At 25.9% G+C, this 14,669-nt stretch overlaps 1 protein-coding gene across 1 annotated transcript; it reads left to right on the top strand.

Annotated features, from left to right (window-relative positions):
• Nucleotides 1–254: 254 nt before the first annotated feature.
• On the top strand, nucleotides 255–4,261 carry LOC145755411 (organic solute transporter subunit alpha-like). The gene is made up of 8 exons (XM_082571641.1): nucleotides 255–392; nucleotides 597–742; nucleotides 1,107–1,192; nucleotides 1,502–1,660; nucleotides 2,025–2,136; nucleotides 2,420–2,560; nucleotides 2,892–2,997; nucleotides 3,731–4,261. The coding sequence occupies exons 1-8, from the start codon at nucleotides 338–340 to the stop codon at nucleotides 3,877–3,879; spliced, it is 954 nt and encodes a 317-aa protein (XP_082427767.1). The 5' UTR covers nucleotides 255–337; the 3' UTR covers nucleotides 3,880–4,261.
• The last annotated feature ends 10,408 nt before the right edge of the window (nucleotides 4,262–14,669 follow it).

The raw sequence follows: 14,669 nt of genomic DNA, 5'->3' as shown, positions 1-14,669 counted from the left end.
TAAATCTCGCGTTCGATAATAGCAACAGCAATCAGCTGATTGAATATTTTTTTATTATTTCTATGTTGATATGTTTCGTATAAAATAACTTAATTAATAATAAAGTAATTCAAAAAATAATTATTAATTTTAATTTGTTTGTAGTATTTTTTTTTTAAGTTTTTGATTTTAATACTCTGCGTTACACAATCGTCATACGAAAATAAAGCTTGCTTTTTTGTTGGCCTTTAACCTTTGATCGTGCATTGATGTTTGTCATGACGAGTTTCGCTTCTGCTGTAGTTCTGTTAAGAAATTTTATGGAATAAATGAATTTGTAAACTAAAATATAATCGCAATGAATGCTGATTGTACATACGATGAGGCTCCAAATGTAACTACGTTATTTGCTAGTAAGTTTTTAATTAAAAATTTGTGAAAAATTAACTTTTGTCAGTTTGTTGAATCTTAATTTGCAGATTAACAATTTTGTAATTCAAAAGATAGAAACCGGCGTTTAAACAATAAATCAAAATTTAACAATGTTTTATCAGGTTTAGTTTAATATTTCAAAATGTTATATTCCATTTTCTTATTATATTAAAACTTTTTTTTAGATATTACTCCGAAACAGATTGCAGTTTTTACTGTATGCACTTCCTTTTTTGCGTTTACATGGGCTGTGTTTGTGACCGAGTCAGTTTTATTTTATAAAAGGGCATCAAGAACCAAAAACTTTAAAAGTCATGTGTTATTCATACAGGTAATTTGAAAATTGTTTATGTAAGTGTATAATCTATGTATAGGCAGATAGGCTAACCAGACACTTCGGCCCCCGGACACTTCGGCCAAGACACTTTGGCAGATAGACTATAAACTTTGTAATCTTTTTTAAAGTAATGCTTTGTTAAAAACTGCATATTAGCAAAACCAATTATATATATTTATTAGAACTGTAAAATATATTTCAAGTTAACTTAAGTATTTGTGTTAAACAACTGTTTAATTTTTATTAAATTAAAAATATGTTTTTTGAAACTTTATAAGCCTATGTATTTTACTAAATGGATTAAACTTAAAAAAGCATGGTATTAAATCTGTATTACATTGTGAATCTTACATTACAGGCAACATATGCTGTTTATGCCACAATGTCGTTCATCGTAATTCTTTCTCCCAGATCCAGTATTTTAACAGAGCTCTCATTTGAAGTGTAAGTATATAACAATCTACTTTTAAATGTAGCATTAATATTTGTGTTGGGCAAATTGTAAATGCCAACGTTATTGTTTTTAAACATTTTTGGTAATCACACCAATCTAATGACTGATTATTTTATTTACGATGGCATAACTGTTTACACTATTTTTACAGGAACTATAGATTATAATTGTCATTATTATTAATAAAGCTGCTGTCAATCAAAAAAATTTATATATAAAAACAATTAGTTTATATGCATAATAAATTTAAAACGGTTTTGCAATCAGTCAAAATTTCATTTTATTTATTTTTTATTTAGATATTTTGCCTTCTCATTAAAAGAGTTTTTGAGCCTGTTGTTAAACCTTATAAGAAATGAACAAGGTGGCCAACTTGAATCTGATGCTCGTGTATCCATCGCAGCTCCACCATTATTATGCTACTTGCCATGTATTTTACCCAAAATAGAAGCTAACAAGTAAATATTGAACATAGTTTTGAAATGGTTATGTGAATTTAAATTAAAAGGTTGTATATCAAATTTGAAGAGTACATACAAGTTAGACAACATGTACTTTGGCGTGGTTACATTTGTAGTGATATTCAACATCATATGATTTCAATAAATCATTAATTTTAACCAGTTGCCAAAAAAAGTGTTTATATGATATATATAAATATAATTGTTTTCATTAATTGTTTGTGAATGACAAACAATATGCTAGATCAGCTATATTACTGAACAAAGTTCAATTTTAAACTGCTCTTTAAAATAATTTAAATTTAAATTCAATAAACCTTGTAATACAGCCCTCTAACCTATTTGTCCTTTTGTTCTGTAGGAAATTCTACAGGTGGACAAAAATTGGAGTATACCAAATGGTATTTCTTCGGCCTATTTATAGTTTTATTCGAGGAATAATGTGGACCAATGGACTTCATGTTGAAGAAATTGTAAGCCTACTAAAATTTACTCAATTAGTATTATACATAGAAAACACATTTTCTGCTTCAGGGAATAAAAATACAGTTTTTTCTAGTGGTATAGACTGTATTTGAAACTGTAAAATTTATTAGATGCATTTTTTAGAAACTTAAAACTAAAATTATTAAATTTTTTTTTTTTTAAATTTAGCATTTCTTATATATGTATGTTACTATAGCATTTGTTTATAGGTTTTACTGAGTATTTTAATGTTAATATTTCTTTATTTAATATATATAATATTTTTAATAGGAATCCTCTGGGGCCTTAACTGTACAAATTTTAAGCATTGTGAGTGTCTTAGTTGCGATGTATTCTATAACCCTTGTCCACAGAGCATCCATGGACATCTTAAATCCCTACAAACTAAGGGTCAAGTTTATATGCATCCAGGTAAAAATAGCAAGTGTTTAAAGAAATTTTTAATACTAATATTGTTGGTTTTGTAAATGTTGTTTTTTTTATGAAATTATAAGTTTTCATTTTTGTGATTCAGGGACCTTTTAAGTTATGTTTCTACTTATTACAATTTTCCCCCCAAAAAACGTTTTTGTTGAATATTAGGCTTCAATTTTAATTTTTTATCAGTATTTTTTACTTATATGATGCTGGTCATGCTTACAAAATCAGTACCAAAAAGTTAGCCATTAATCAGAAAATGGTTTCTCTAAAATTTGAAATAACCATCTGAAAATCTCTTGACATTTTTCATCTTATTTTACAGATGGTAATGTGTATTTCTACTCTTCAAAACCTGATTATTACTCAACTTGCCAACCACAATATTATACCTTGCAAAGATCCATTTAACTCAGTAGTTAGAGCCTCTAGTAAGTTTTTTTATTTTGGTTTTTCGCGCATTGATAAAAGTAATTAATAAATACGATATACAATTAATGTTACAATAATGCAACGGGAAAAAATATGACAAAATCAGTTTAATGATTTAAAACATGCCAAAAGTATTAATGTTTACACAAAGATATGGCATGGTTACCAAATCCAGTATAGATTAAATTAATAATAGTTATGATAGAATAAAATACATTTTACAGATATACACCAAAAAATAAGAATTTTGCAAAGGAGTGACGAAATAATAAAATAAAAAAAGTTACAGTTCTCTTGGATTTTATTAAAAACTAACTTAACACAAGAAAATTCTTGAATAGGCATATAAATATATAAAGCAGTCTGGTCACAAAATTAATTTGGTTTTTTATTAATTTTTTATTTCTTATAAACTTCACTACTTCATTCTTTATTAACATTTGGTGTTAATCATTAAACCAGTATGTAATTTAATCAGCAGTAAATCACTGAAGCTTCTTAAATAAATATACTTCTATTTTTATACACCCATAACTTAGTTTTTACTGCGTAAAAGTAGTAAAAACAAATATAACAAAATTAGCAGTTCCTTTAAAAAAATATAAAAACTGTTTAATAAAGCATTTGAATTACTAAATTTTATTATTTATTTAATGGCTTTAAAAATTTAATTTGGTACTAAAATCTAATAAAAAGGTATTTTATTTTAAAGTTTGCCTTTTCTTAAATTAGGTTTGCATCATGCAATTGTCATGCCAGAAATGACGATATTGGTTATAATTTCATTTCTTGCCTATCGCAAGAGTTTGATTCTTCCTGTACATACTAACGAAACATCACCTTTGCTAGCAAATGGAAATAAATACAGTGAGTTAACTTAATTCCTCCCTTCCATTTTGCTCTTATTTTATTGCCTATTTTGTGCAGTGTTGGTACTTGACAAAAACAGACTTCTATAGCAATTGTAAATGATAATACAAGATATTTTTATTTTTAACAAATCTCATTATGTAATATGTAAAAAGCAATTGTTGTATTCACAGTTTTATTTAACCAAACAGTGCATAAATAATTTATATATTTGTACCAATTAGTTCTACCATCATGGTTCCTATGTTTAATTAAGTTCCCTATTAATTACTATATATGCATATTTTTTTTAATTACTTGTCAGGTGTTCTACAAATTTTAGTTAAATTGTCAGTGTTTATTATATAAATTTATATACATATTTATTTTAGCCAAAAGCTTTAATTATAGCATTTTTTTACCAGTTTTTGTCAAAAATAAATATTCATAAACATAAAAAGAAAAAGTTTATTTTAATAAGTTCTATTAAGTGAATTAATATATTTTTCTGCATTCCAATTTTTTTTTTGGATCTAGATATCAAAAAAACTAGTTTTCAATTTGCAAAAATATGATTTTAATTTTAATACTTGTGTTGTACAAATGATATTTTGATTTTAATAAAACTAAATTAAATAACTTATTTGTTTTGTTTTCTACATGGTTAGACATAGCGCAATAAACTTTGTTATAGGATTTTGATATACTATTTAATATTATTTAGAGACAATAACATCGATTTAGAGACAATAACATCGGTATGATAAAAATTTTAAAGTTATGACCACATTTTATCAAAATTCTAAAAATTCAATTTTTAAAATTTTTATTAAAAGCGCTGAAAATAATAAAAAAATTTGCGTATTATTTAAAAACAAAAAAAGGTTACGTACAATTTTTAGTTTCACTAATTCTAACGTCAGATGACCCTATGACGCACATGTAGTTTTGTATATGAGTTTAAAAGAAAAATTTAGATTTTAAATTCACTTTACTATAATACCTGCAGTATGAACGTACTACATTTTAAATTGTTTATGTCAAATTTGTAGCGGCCCCTTAACGACACTTGATTTTGCCTGATAAGATGTTTTTTTTAAAGAAATATATGCAGCACAAAAAGAAAGAACCGCACTGGTCTAAATATCCTATTTCAAAAAAATTATGTAAAAATATTTAATATTGATAAAGTTATGACATATTTACTAAATTTTTGTAAAATTTCAAATTCCAAAATTAAACATTTTATTTGATGCGCATTGCCCTAACTAACATAAGAAATAAAGAAATTTGCGAAAAAGTCCAAAAATAAAAAAGTTAGGGCAAAAAAGTATTGCCCCCCCCTCCCCTCTATATTGGTACTATATAAAGTGGGCCAATAAAAATTTCAAAAAAATTGAAAAATTTAAATCGAATTTAAACCAAACCAATAAAACCAATTAGTAAATATCTCATAACTTTATTAATATTGAATATTTTTTCATAATTTTTTTGTTCGATTTAAATTTTTCAATATTTTTGAAATTTTTATTGGCCCACTTTATATAGTACCAATATATGGGGGGGGGCAATAATTTTTTGCCCTAACTTTTTTATTTTTGGATTTTTTCGCAAATTTCTTTATTTCTTATGTTAGTTAGGGCAATGCGCATCAAATAAGATGTTTAATTTCGGAGTTTGAAATTTTACAAAAATTTAGTAAATATGTCATAACTTTATCAATATTAAATATTTTTACATAATTTTTTTGAAATAGGATATTCAGACCAGTGCGGTTCTATTGGTTTGGTTTAAATTCGATTTAAATTTTTTGGAAATTTTTATTGGCCCACTTTATATAGTACCAATTTATGGGGGGGGGGGACAATAATTTTTTGCCCTAACTTTTTTAATTTTTTCGCAAATTTCTTTATCTCTTATGTTAGTTAGGGCAATGCGCATCAAATAAGATGTTTAATTTCGGGATTTAAAATTTTGCGAAAATTTAGTAAATATGTCATAACTTTATTAATATTAAATATTTTTTCATAATTTTTTTGAAATAGGATATTCAGACCTGTGCGGTTCTATTGGTTTGGTTTAAATTCGATTTAAATTTTTCAATTTTTTTGAAATTTTTATTGGCCCACTTTATATAGTACCAATTTATGGGGGGGGGGGGGGCAATAATTAAATAGTTTTTTCGATATAGGATATTTAGACCAGTGCGGTTCTATTGGTTTGGTTTAAATTCGATTTAAAATTTTCAATTTTTTTTTTAAGTATTTCGAGTTGCGCACTTACATTGAAGTTTTCGCAGCATATTTTGAAGTTCTCTCGTGGCCGAGTGGTTATGTTTGAGGTAGTTGTAGACCTATTGTTGTCAGGTTCGAATCTGGGCAGAAGTAAAATTAGTTAGTTAGACAGTTAAATCACAAATACAAAAGATATAACAAATTAAATCAAAAATACCAAAGAAGAACTTTTTTTTTTAGAAAATCGATTTTCAAAAATTGCGATTTTTATGAAAATTTTGAAAAAATGGCCAGAAATCGCTAAAAATCATCAAATTTGGTCATTTTTTCGATTTTTTTGCACAAATTGTTAAATTACTTAAAAACTTCATAAGATAGAGCGATGTGAATACTTTTATTCGATTTAGCGCCTCCTATTTCACATTCTGACAAAGTTTTGGCCAATTTGGGGTAAATAAATTTTGGAAATTTGGGCCGAAAATTTTCGACGTGTACTAACTGACTACCAAAAAAATTAAAAATTTTAAATTGAGTTTAAACCAAACCAATAGAACCGCACTAGTCCGAATATTCTATTTCGACAAAATTATGAAAAAATATTCATTATTAATAAAGTTATGAGATATTTACTAAATTTTCGCAAAATTTTAATTCTCTAAATTAAACATTTTATTTTATGCGCATTGCCTTTTTGAAAATTTAGTAAAATGTCATAACTTTATCAATATTAAAAATTTTTTTGAAATTTTTATTGGCCCACTTTATATAGTACCAATTTATGGGGGGGGGCAATAATTTTTTGCCCTAACTTTTCTAATTTTGGATTTTTTCGCAAATTTCTTTATCTTTTAGGTTAGTTAGGGCAATGCACATCAAATAAGATGTTTAATTTCGGGATTTGAAATTTTGCAAAATTTAGTAAATATGTCATAACTTTATTAATATTAAATATTTTTTCATAATTTTTTTGAAATAGGATATTTAGACCAGTGCGGTTCTATTGGTTTGGTTTAAATTTGATTTAAATTTTTCAATTTTTTTGAAATTTTTATTGGCCCACTTTATATAGTACCAATTTATGGGGGGGGGGGGGGCAATAATTTTTTGCCCTAACTTTTTTATTTTTGGATTTTTTCGCAAATTTCTTTATCTTTTATGTTAGTTAGGGCAATGCACATCAAATAAGATGTTTAATTTCGGGATTTGAAATTTTGCGAAAATTTAGTAAATATGTCATAACTTTATTAATATTAAATATTTTTTCATAATTTTTTTGAAATAGGATATTTAGACCAGTGCGGTTCTATTGGTTTGGTTTAAATTTGATTTAAATTTTTCAATTTTTTTGAAATTTTTATTGGCCCACTTTATATAGTACCAATTTATGGGGGGGGGGGGGCAATAATTTTTTGCCCTAACTTTTTTATTTTTGGATTTTTTCGCAAATTTCTTTATCTTTTATGTTAGTTAGGGCAATGCGCATCAATTAAGACGTTTGATTTCGGGATTTAAAATTTTACAAAAATTTAGTAAATATGCCAAAACTTTATTAATATTAAATATTTTTTCATAATTTTTTTGAAATAGGATATTCAGACCTGTGCGGTTCTATTGGTTTGGTTTAAATTCGATTTAATTTTTTCAATTTTTTTGAAATTTTTATTGGCCCACTTTATATAGTACCAATTTATGGGGGGGGGGGGGCAATAATTATTTGCCCTAACTTTTTTATTTTTGGATTTTTTCGCAAATTTCTTTATCTTTTATGTTAGTTAGGGCAATGCGCATCAAATAAGATGTTTAATTTCGGGATTTGAAATTTTGCGAAAATTTAGTAAATATGTCATAACTTTATTAATATTAAATATTTTTTCATAATTTTTTTGAAATAGGATATTTAGACCAGTGTGGTTCTATTGGTTTGGTTTAAATTCGATTTAAATTTTTCAACTTATTTTGAAATTTTTATTGGTCCACTTTATATAGTACCAATATATGGGGGGGGGGGGGGGCAATAATTTTTTGCCCTAACTTTTTTATTTTTGGATTTTTTCGCAAATTTCTTTATCTTTTATGTTAGTTAGGGCAATGCGCATCAAATAAGATGTTTAATTTCGGGATTTGAAATTTTGCGAAAATTTAGTAAATATGTCATAACTTTATTAATATTAAATATTTTTTCATAATTTTTTTGAAATAGGGTATTTAGACCAGTGTGGTTCTATTGGTTTGGTTTAAATTCGATTTAAATTTTTCAACTTATTTTGAAATTTTTATTGGTCCACTTTATATAGTACCAATATATGGGGGGGGGGGGGGCAATAATTTTTTGCCCTAACTTTTTTATTTTTGGATTTTTTCGCAAATTTCTTTATCTTTTATGTTAGTTAGGGCAATGCGCATCAAAAAAGATGTTTAATTTCGGGATTTGAAATTTTGCGAAAATTTAGTAAATATGTCATAACTTTATTAATATTAAATATTTTTTCATAATTTTTTTGAAATAAGATATTTAGACCAGTGTGGTTCTATTGGTTTGGTTTAAATTCGATTTAAATTTTTCAACTTATTTTGAAATTTTTATTGGTCCATTTTATATAGTACCAATATATGGGGGGGGCAATAATTTTTTGCCCTAACTTTTTTATTTTTGGATTTTTTCGCAAATTTCTTTATCTTTTATGTTAGTTAGGGCAATGCGCATCAAATAAGATGTTTAATTTCGGGATTTGAAATTTTGCGAAAATTTAGTAAATATGTCATAACTTTATTAATATTAAATATTTTTTCATAATTTTTTTGAAATAGGATATTTAGACCAGTGCAGTTCTATTGGTTTGGTTTAAATTTGATTTAAATTTTTCAATTTTTTTGAAATTTTTATTGGCCCACTTTATATAGTACCAATATATGGGGGGGGGGGGCAATAATTTTTTGCCCTAACTTTTTTATTTTTGAATTTTTTCGCAAATTTCTTTATCTTTTATGTTAGTTAGGGCAATGCGCATCAAATAAGATGTTTAATTTCGGGATTTGAAATTTTGCGAAAATTTAGTAAATATGTCATAACTTTATTAATATTAAATATTTTTTCATAATTTTTTTGAAATAGGATATTTAGACCAGTGTGGTTCTATTGGTTTGGTTTAAATTCGATTTAAATTTTTCAACTTATTTTGAAATTTTTATTGGTCCACTTTATATAGTACCAATATATGGGGGGGGCAATCATTTTTTGCCCTAACTTTTTTATTTTTGGATTTTTTCGCAAATTTCTTTATCTTTTATGTTAGTTAGGGCAATGCGCATCAAATAAGATGTTTAATTTCGGAGTTTGAAATTTTACAAAAATTTAGTAAACATGTCAAAACTTTATTAATATTAAATATTTTTTCATAATTTTTTTGAAATAGGATATTCAGACCTGTGCGGTTCTATTGGTTTGGTTTAAATTCGATTTAATTTTTTCATTTTTTTTGAAATTTTTATTGGCCCACTTTATATAGTACCAATTTATGGGGGGGGGGAGCAATAATTATTTGCCCTAACTTTTTTATTTTTGGATTTTTTCGCAAATTTCTTTATCTTTTATGTTAGTTAGGGCAATGCGCATCAAATAAGATGTTTAATTTCGGGATTTGAAATTTTGCGAAAATTTAGTAAATATGTCATAACTTTATTAATATTAAATATTTTTTCATAATTTTTTTGAAATAGGATATTTAGACCTGTGCGGTTCTATTGGTTTAGTTTAAATTCGATTTAAATTTTTCAACTTTTTTTGAAATTTTTATTGGTACACTTTATATAGTACCAATTTATGGAGGGGGGGGGGGGGCAATAATTATTTGCCCTAACTTTTTTATTTTTGGATTTTTTCGCAAATTTTTTTATCTCTTATGTTAGTTAGGGCAATGCGCATCAAATAAGATGTTTGATTTCGGGATTTAAAATTTTACAAAAATTTAGTAAATATGTCAAAACTTTATTAATATTAAATATTTTTTCATAATTTTTTTGAAATAGGATATTCAGACCTGTGCGGTTCTATTGGTTTGGTTTAAATTCGATTTAATTTTTTCAATTTTTTTGAAATTTTTATTGGCCCACTTTATATAGTACCAATTTATGGGGGGGGGGGGGGCAATAATTATTTGCCCTAACTTTTTTATTTTTGGATTTTTTCGCAAATTTCTTTATCTTTTATGTTAGTTAGGGCAATGCGCATCAAATAAGATGTTTAATTTCGGGATTTGAAATTTTGCGAAAATTCAGTAAATATGTCATAACTTTATTAATATTAAATATTTTTTCATAATTTTTTTGAAATAGGTTATTTAGACCAGTGTGGTTCTATTGGTTTGGTTTAAATTCGATTTAAATTTTTCAACTTATTTTGAAATTTTTATTGGTCCACTTTATATAGTACCAATATATGGGGGGGGGGGGGGGCAATAATTTTTTGCCCTAACTTTTTTATTTTTGAATTTTTTCGCAAATTTCTTTATCTTTTATGTTAGTTAGGGCAATGCGCATCAAATAAGATGTTTAATTTCGGGATTTGAAATTTTGCGAAAATTTAGTAAATATGTCATAACTTTATTAATATTAAATATTTTTTCATAATTTTTTTGAAATAGGATATTTAGACCAGTGTGGTTCTATTGGTTTGGTTTAAATTCGATTTAAATTTTTCAACTTATTTTGAAATTTTTATTGGTCCACTTTATATAGTACCAATATATGGGGGGGGGGGGCAATAATTTTTTGCCCTAACTTTTTTATTTTTGAATTTTTTCGCAAATTTCTTTATCTTTTATGTTAGTTATGGCAATGCGCATCAAATAAGATGTTTAATTTCGGGATTTGAAATTTTGCGAAAATTTAGTAAATATGTCATAACTTTATTAATATTAAATATTTTTTCATAATTTTTTTGAAATAGGATATTTAGACCAGTGTGGTTCTATTGGTTTGGTTTAAATTCGATTTAAATTTTTCAACTTATTTTGAAATTTTTATTGGTCCACTTTATATAGTACCAATATATGGGGGGGGCAATCATTTTTTGCCCTAACTTTTTTATTTTTGGATTTTTTCGCAAATTTCTTTATCTTTTATGTTAGTTAGGGCAATGCGCATCAAATAAGATGTTTAATTTCGGGATTTGAAATTTTGCGAAAATTTAGTAAATATGTCATAACTTTATTAATATTAAATATTTTTTCATAATTTTTTTGAAATAGGATATTTAGACCAGTGTGGTTCTATTGGTTTGGTTTAAATTCGATTTAAAGTTTTCAACTTATTTTGAAATTTTTATTGGTCCACTTTATATAGTACCAATATATGGGGGGGGGGGGCAATAATTTTTTGCCCTAACTTTTTTATTTTTGGATTTTTTCGCAAATTTCTTTATCTTTTATGTTAGTTAGGGCAATGCGCATCACATAAGATGTTTAATTTCGGGATTTGAAATTTTGCGAAAATTTAGTAAATATGTCATAACTTTATTAATATTAAATATTTTTTCATAATTTTTTTGAAATAGGATATTTAGACCAGTGTGGTTCTATTGGTTTGGTTTAAATTCGATTTAAATTTTTCAACTTATTTTGAAATTTTTATTGGTCCACTTTATATAGTACCAATATATGGGGGGGGGGGGGCAATAATTTTTTGCCCTAACTTTTTTATTTTTGAATTTTTTCGCAAATTTCTTTATCTTTTATGTTAGTTAGGGCAATGCGCATCAAATAAGATGTTTAATTTCGGGATTTGAAATTTTGCGAAAATTTAGTAAATATGTCATAACTTTATTAATATTAAATATTTTTTCATAATTTTTTTGAAATAGGATATTTAGACCAGTGTGGTTCTATTGGTTTGGTTTAAATTCGATTTAAATTTTTCAACTTATTTTGAAATTTTTATTGGTCCACTTTATATAGTACCAATATATGGGGGGGGCAATCATTTTTTGCCCTAACTTTTTTATTTTTGGATTTTTTCGCAAATTTCTTTATCTTTTATGTTAGTTAGGGCAATGCGCATCAAATAAGATGTTTAATTTCGGGATTTGAAATTTTGCGAAAATTTAGTAAATATGTCATAACTTTATTAATATTAAATATTTTTTCATAATTTTTTTGAAATAGGATATTTAGACCAGTGCGGTTCTATTGGTTTGGTTTAAATTTGATTTAAATTTTTCAATTTTTTTGAAATTTTTATTGGCCCACTTTATATAGTACCAATTTATGGGGGGGGGGGGGCAATAATTTTTTGCCCTAACTTTTTTATTTTTGGATCTTTTCGCAAATTTCTTTATCTTTTATGTTAGTTAGGGCAATGCGCATCAATTAAGACGTTTGATTTCGGGATTTAAAATTTTACAAAAATTTAGTAAATATGTCAAAACTTTATTAATATTAAATATTTTTTCATAATTTTTTTGAAATAGGATATTCAGACCTGTGCGGTTCTATTGGTTTGGTTTAAATTCGATTTAATTTTTTCAATTTTTTTAAAATTTTTATTGGCCCACTTTATATAGTACCAATTTATGGGGGGGGGGGGGCAATAATTATTTGCCCTAACTTTTTTATTTTTGGATTTTTTCGCAAATTTCTTTATCTTTTATGTTAGTTAGGGCAATGCGCATCAAATAAGATGTTTAATTTCGGGATTTGAAATTTTGCGAAAATTTAGTAAATATGTCATAACTTTATTAATATTAAATATTTTTTCATAATTTTTTTGAAATAGGATATTTAGACCAGTGTGGTTCTATTGGTTTGGTTTAAATTCGATTTAAAGTTTTCAACTTATTTTGAAATTTTTATTGGTCCACTTTATATAGTACCAATATATGGGGGGGGGGGCAATAATTTTTTGCCCTAACTTTTTTATTTTTGGATTTTTTCGCAAATTTCTTTATCTTTTATGTTAGTTAGGGCAATGCGCATCACATAAGATGTTTAATTTCGGGATTTGAAATTTTGCGAAAATTTAGTAAATATGTCATAACTTTATTAATATTAAATATTTTTTCATAATTTTTTTGAAATAGGATATTTAGACCAGTGTGGTTCTATTGGTTTGGTTTAAATTTGATTTAAATTTTTCAACTTATTTTGAAATTTTTATTGGTCCACTTTATATAGTACCAATATATGGGGGGGGGCAATAATTTTTTGCCCTAACTTTTTTATTTTTGGATTTTTTCGCAAATTTCTTTATCTTTTATGTTAGTTAGGGCAATGCGCATCAAATAAGATGTTTAATTTCGGGATTTGAAATTTTGCGAAAATTTAGTAAACATGTCATAACTTTATTAATATTAAATATTTTTTCAAAATTTTTTTGAAATAGGATATTCAGACCTGTGCGGTTCTATTGGTTTGGTTTAATTTCGATTTAAATTTTTAAATTTTTTTGAAATTTTTATTGGCCCACTTTATATAGTACCAATTTATAGGGGGGGGTGGGGGAGGGCAATAATTATTTGCCCTAACTTTTTTATTTTTGGATTTTTTCGCAAATTTCTTTATCTCTTATGTTAGTTATGGCAATGCGCATCAAATAAGATGTTTAATTTCGGGATTTGAAATTTGCGAAAATTTAGTAAATATGTCATAACTTTATTAATATTAAATATTTTTTCATAATTTTTTTGAAATAGGATATTTAGACCAGTGCGGTTCTATTGGTTTGGTTTAAATTCGATTTAAATTTTTAAATTTTTTTGAAATTTTTATTGGCCCACTTTATATAGTACCAATATATAGGGTGGAGGGGGGGGCAATAATTTTTTGCCCTAACTTTTTTATTTTTGGATTTTTTTGCAAATTTCTTTATCTTTTATGTAAGTTAGGGCAATGCGCATCAAAAAGATGTTTAATTTCGGGATTTGAAATTTTTCGAAAATTTAGTAAATATGTCATAACTTTATTAATATTAAATATTTTTTCATAATTTTTTTGAAATAGGATATTTAGACCAGTGCGGTTCTATTGGTTTGGTTTAAATTCGATTTAAATTTTTAAATTTTTTTGAAATTTTTATTGGCCCACTTTATATAGTACCAATATATAGGGAGGGGGGGGGGCAATAATTTTTTGCCCTAACTTTTTTATTTTTGGATTTTTTCGCAAATTTCTTTATCTTTTATATAAGTTAGGGCAATGCGCATCAAATAAGATGTTTAATTTCGGGATTTGAAATTTTGCGAAAATTTAGTAAATATGTCATAACTTTATTAATATTAAATATTTTTTCATAATTTTTTTGATATAGGATATTCAGACTTATGCGGTTCTATTGGTTTGGTTTAAATTCGATTTAAATTTTTCAATTTATTTGAAATTTTTATTGGCCCACTTTATATAGTACCAATTTATGGAGAGAGGGGGACAATAATTATTTGCCCTAACTTTTTTATTTTTGGATTTTTTCGCAAATTTCTTTATCTCTTATGTTATTTAGGGCAATGCGCATCAAATAAGATGTTTAATTTCGGGATTTGAAATTTTGCGAAAATTTAGTAAATATGTCATAACTTTATTAATATTAAATATTTTTTTATA

The sequence above is a fragment of the Corella eumyota genome, chromosome 6 (genome assembly GCF_963082875.1).
Source record: "Corella eumyota chromosome 6, kaCorEumy4.1, whole genome shotgun sequence".
NCBI classification, from domain to species: Eukaryota; Metazoa; Chordata; class Ascidiacea; order Phlebobranchia; family Corellidae; genus Corella; species Corella eumyota.
The sequence above is the reverse complement of the archived record's forward strand: the minus strand, read 5'-3'. Positions and strand labels throughout refer to the sequence as shown.

Excerpts from the sequence above, each read along its gene's own strand:
- LOC145755411 (XM_082571641.1), top strand. The coding sequence starts at position 338 with ATGAATGCTGATTGTACATACGATGAGGCTCCAAATGTAACTACGTTA. Across the intron at positions 393-596 it reads TGTAACTACGTTATTTGCTA|ATATTACTCCGAAACAGATT; the intron begins GTAAGTTTTTAA and ends ACTTTTTTTTAG. Across the intron at positions 743-1,106 it reads GTCATGTGTTATTCATACAG|GCAACATATGCTGTTTATGC; the intron begins GTAATTTGAAAA and ends CTTACATTACAG.